The sequence below is a fragment of the Merops nubicus genome, unplaced genomic scaffold (assembly GCF_000691845.1).
Source record: "Merops nubicus isolate BGI_N331 unplaced genomic scaffold, ASM69184v1 scaffold34666, whole genome shotgun sequence".
In the NCBI taxonomy this organism is placed as follows: domain Eukaryota; kingdom Metazoa; phylum Chordata; class Aves; order Coraciiformes; family Meropidae; genus Merops; species Merops nubicus.
This window is the reverse complement of record NW_008614952.1, coordinates 982-5,945: the sequence shown is the minus strand read 5'-3', so window position 1 is coordinate 5,945 and position 4,964 is coordinate 982. Positions and strand designations below refer to the sequence as shown.

Here is a 4,964-nt window from a genome sequence, read left to right as displayed (position 1 = left end):
GTGTCAAAACTGATGAAAATAAATCCAGTAATTTACATTTGCTTGGTTGGGTTTTTTTATGTTTGTTTAGCAATGTCCTTTCGTGAAAGCATAGCCAAATCTTCTTTCTACCATGTCTTAGTTTGCAAATCTTTGTTGCAAACTCTCATACTAGTTGTTTCCCTTCTTGGTTCCTACTCCTGACTTAAAGTCCTCTAATTAACCTCAAACTTCTTTTGCAGGTGTAGTTTCCTTTTAAGATTACTTACCCAAACCTGAACTCTGTCTTCCAGGTGAGAACAGACCTAGGTTTCTATTTAAGCACTCTTCTTCACCTCATTCCTTCTTCATCCTTACCCGTCACTGCACATGGGCCAATGCTGCTCTTAAATGATTCAGTGTTGTTCAGTCTGGGGCTGCCCACACTGACCCTAGTCGTAACTGCACAAGGTTACACCTCCTTCAAAACCCAGAAGTGCATGCCAATATTTAAACTTCAATTTAGTTCATAGGACTTTTTAAAATATTGTTTTAACCAACATTTTGTGGCTTGGAAATGGCTTCTGCTCTGCAGTCTTCAGAAGCCCTCCAGCACATACTTTTGGAGGAGGTGCAACATTTCAGCAGCCAAGCCAAGGAAACATCCTTCTTCTGTAGCAGCTAAGACTCTCCATTCCTAAGTTTCCTCAGAACTCAGCATAACCACTGAGCTGTATCAGTCTTTAATTTCTTCTGCATCTTTTTTTCCACTAAATCCAGGACAAAAATCTCCCTTCCCATTTCTGTGACAAAAAGTGATGCAAGTTATTTTTTGTTTCCTTGCAAAGGTTTTATCCTTCTCATTGCCTTACACCCTCAAAACAGCTGATTATCTAGCTCTCTTGAAAGCTTCCCTGCTTCTGGTGCCCCCAACTGGCTTTTGCTTTTCAAATTCCATCTGTGACCTCTGCAATTTGCTTGTGATAGTTCACATTAATTTCCATTGCTTTCAGTAGGGTTGAAACCTTCACAACACATAAGAATAAAAAGTGCTCTTGGCTTCATCCCAAGTTGGGCACAAGAAAGACTAGAGGTTCATCCTCAAATAGCCACATTAAAAAAACAAGCTTGTCTCCTGGGCATAGATGTTTCTTGTGTTTGCTCTTCAACAGAAAAATTTTAATAAAAAGGTCCTAAGATTAGGAAACTCTGATCTTGAGAATGAATGTGACGTATATACTTCAGCATAAAACAAAAGGAGACAGAAAGATTTTGTACATCTAACCAGCAGAAACCAGGGAGGCAATAACAAAAAAGAATGCCTAAATGCTGCAGAATTAAATGGATCTGCTGTCCTTCATGAGGAAGCAAGAAGTTTCATCATGTCAAATTTTATAATCAGTTTCCTCCAGTGCTGAATGGGAAGCTAGATGAGGGATATTTTATGTCTTTTGATAGTATTATTAGTTGTTTATATTTTTTTCCCTGTGAGTTTTCTCAACATTGTACACTAAACAGCTCCCGCTAATCAGAAAATCAGTGGTAAAATTTATATTAGTAAATCTTTACCCTTATAGCACAGAAATTGTTCTGCACAGAAATATGCTCTCTAGAATATGACATTCTCATTAAGGAAGTTCTCTGAAATCACCCCCAGCATGTTAAGGTAGATCCCCCTGACTACTGGGAAACAGCAAACCTGTGCACAGCATGAGATACTCTTCCCCCCTGCTCTGGATTAGCACTCTGCCTGAGCACAGACCCGAGCGCCTGAGAGGAAGCACTGCTGCTACAAGGGTAGCTATGCCCAGGAACAACCATGTGGAACATGACTCCAGCTTGTCAGGAGTGGCTGATGATCCTACTGAGTCCAGAGGACAGGACTTAGAGAAAGGAACACCAACCGATTGGAAGCTTTTAGCCTACCACAACAAGAAACGGTTCTCCTGCAGCCAGCTAAACAGCCTTGAATACTGCACTCCCCCATACAGCAGCCTCTGCTGCCTGTAGGATATTCTCCTCCTGTGAAGGTCCATACCCGTTTTCGATCCTCACTGGAGAGGTGCAGCAGGAGCTCCAGAGCAGTGGTAGTGGACGTTCAGCCACTTGCCGTCTCGGCGGTGCCAGACGCGGGTCTCCTCCGACTGCGTGGTGCGGGGCCGGCCCTGGCCGTCGATGTACTGGGGCCGGCGGATGTACGCGATGCAGGCGGCGTCCTCGCCGATGACGTGGACGTGGGGGTTCAGGATGGTGGTGTGGATGGGCTTGCTGTTCTTCGACAGTACTGCCAGAACGTGCAAAACCATCAGCGTTTGACTACTAAGAAGAAACAGCCCTCCGCATCCTCCAGCCTCTTCTGTATTCTACTCACCTTCTGCTGGGTTTTGGGATACAATACAAATTGCTCCTGCAATTTTTTCAGGCAAAATCCAAGCAGTTATTTCCCCTATCACCTGTTCTCTTTAGGAACTGCTCATTTACTGTTGCCTAGAATCCCCTGGACCCTTTGCTCCCACTTCTTCTGCAAAGCATACTCATCAGTTGTCCAGCATTAATGCTGCTGTTTCTTGAGTTATAGGAAAAGATCTTATATTAGAGAATATTGTTGCAAAGAAGTCAATAATCAGGAGATCTTTAAGCTAGGCCTGCATTAAATATGAACAAGCCTCAGAGAAGTGTAAGAATCACTCCAGGCTGTCAAGAGAGACAAAGTCTCTGTATACTTAGAGGAGTAGATATTGCCTATACTAAGGATGTTGTCCTAACCCCCAAAATTATGAATAACAGCTCAGGATTTAAATTTCAATACTCTCATCCTGTGGAGACACCTAGGAAGGGAGGCAAAACCATTAGTATAAATTATGGCATTTCTCCCAACTCTTTTTCCTGCCCCAGGCTGATAAGGTGCATTTTTGCCTCATATCCACATAACAGGTCCCTTAGGTGTAAGATATCTTAAACCATCCAGGGAAAACTCAATGCAAAGGTGTGACTAATTTGTACATGACTCTTTGTGTCTGATCATTTAGTATGTCTACCCCAAACATACATGTTGTTTCCATCAAAATATGCTCACTATTTCCATTTCCGTGTCAGCAGGATATCTGGTGCCTCAAACTTTTGAAACTCCTGCAGCCCATGCTTACAAAAGATTTGCACCAGGCAAACTGTATGCCTACAGTGAAGGGATCTGGGGGTTAGAATTGAAATTGTTGCTGAGAAAGGCTTTTGAGAGAAAGCACGCTGGTTCTTATGAATGCACTATAACCCATGCAGAATTAAAGTTCTTGCTGGTTCTGATAGCCAGTAAAAACAAGGGCAATCTTCCCCCCAGAATGTAGCTGTTGTTGTTACCAAATCTACCCACTCACAGTTCTCAAAGTAAAATTTATGGAAATCCATTCCTTCAACCAGGTTCCCCAGTGCTTCAGGTTCAAATGAGGTCAAGCCAGGATCACAGATTTTTCTGCAAAGAAGAGCACCACAGGTTACAGTCTGCATTTTTGCCCAAGGGCCATTTACACAATGAAGTGCTGGTATGGCATTTGACTTACAGCCTGTGCCCACCTATTTCCCTACTCCAAGCAGTAAATTTCTGGCATATTCAGCTCTATTGAAACATGGAGTTGGTGCTAGCTGGCATTTCACATAAGCCTCTATGTTTCTGTCTTTTATTCTCTTTATGCCCACCTCACTGCCCTCCTCACTAGTTCTGTCACAAAGCAAGGATGTGTCTCCTTTGTTGCTCCTGTTGCTGTTTGATACCTGACTTCTACTTGATGTTCATTTAGAGAGATCTATCATATCCCTACTCCTAATTGATGGAGGCTAAAAAGCATAATACTTTTTACCATCCCTGACTGCATGACAATTGCTTATACCCAGGAGACAGAACATCACTTGCACACAAACTGATGAACAACCTGTCAGAAGACATCTGTACTTACGTATAAGCCTCAAAGTCTCCATTGTTAATGGCTTCTATCAGCTGTTCTGTTATCTTAATGATCTCTTGCTTACGCACTGTGAATGAGAAGAAAGAGCCATTTAACTGCACATAAGACTTCAACCGGATATGAGCTTAGTGGGTGCTTCCTACAAGCAATTTGAGAAGCACAGTTAATCTAGATCTCATAGGATGCTGCTCCCTGCATTCTGGAGGTATGCAGTAATGACAGCCATCCACATGAGAGTAGGGGGGCGGTGGTATGAAAGGAGAATGGTGATCCCATAATGCAGGGAGAAACAAAATAAAGATGTCATACTTTTTTTTTTTTTTTTTTTTTTCCCCTTCTAGGAAGGTCTAAGACACCAGAGGTGCCTTCTAAATAACAGCCTCTGGACAGTCTGACCAATGAATGTCAATGAATCTGCCAATGTGAAGCACTTGTTTGGCAGTTTAAGATGTGGAAATCCTTCACCACTGTAGTCATATACAACTGGCCACCACACAGATCAAACCAATTGGAAAAGTCTCCCAACAACTTGCCTATCACCATCACAAATACCTCATCTATTGTGAATACTGCAAACAAGCAACTGGGACATGTAGGGATGACTTCTGCAAGCTAGAAAGACAACTGCAGCAGGATGGATGGGTTGGATGAACACATCCTTGCTAAATACTATTGTGTAGTCAGTTCCTCAGGGAGTTAGCTTCTGCCAATCCAGTCCTTATGGCACAATTCTCTTCAGCACCCTGACAGCACTGCCATTAACCCAACCCAGCACAATGGACTTCAAGATGAATGAAGACAGGGCCTAGCTATCTATTGTTATCTGGCCCCTCTCTGCACTCTCTTCTCTTGGTTTCCCACAGCCAACTGCTCAGGCCTCATCCTCTCTGAGGTGTTCATGGAGGTCATCCATGTTGATCTCAAGAGTTCTCAACACTCACAAAGTTTGGGTCAGCTCTGTTAAATAACACAATCTAGTTCTACAACTGTATGTGCACCATACATATGGTTGAGCCTGTATGCACACCCTCACATCTACTCATCTCTCCC

General features: G+C 42.9%; 1 protein-coding gene across 1 annotated transcript; it reads right to left on the bottom strand.

Annotated features, from left to right (window-relative positions):
* Positions 1–2,009: 2,009 nt before the first annotated feature.
* Positions 2,010–3,981, bottom strand: LOC103774958 (calcium/calmodulin-dependent protein kinase type II subunit gamma-like; the record flags this gene model as incomplete). Its single annotated transcript, XM_008942395.1, has 3 exons — positions 2,010–2,242; positions 3,330–3,424; positions 3,906–3,981. Coding segments are annotated over 3 exons (404 nt in total), but the record flags the coding sequence as incomplete, so codon positions are not given.
* Between the last annotated feature and the right edge of the window lie 983 nt (positions 3,982–4,964).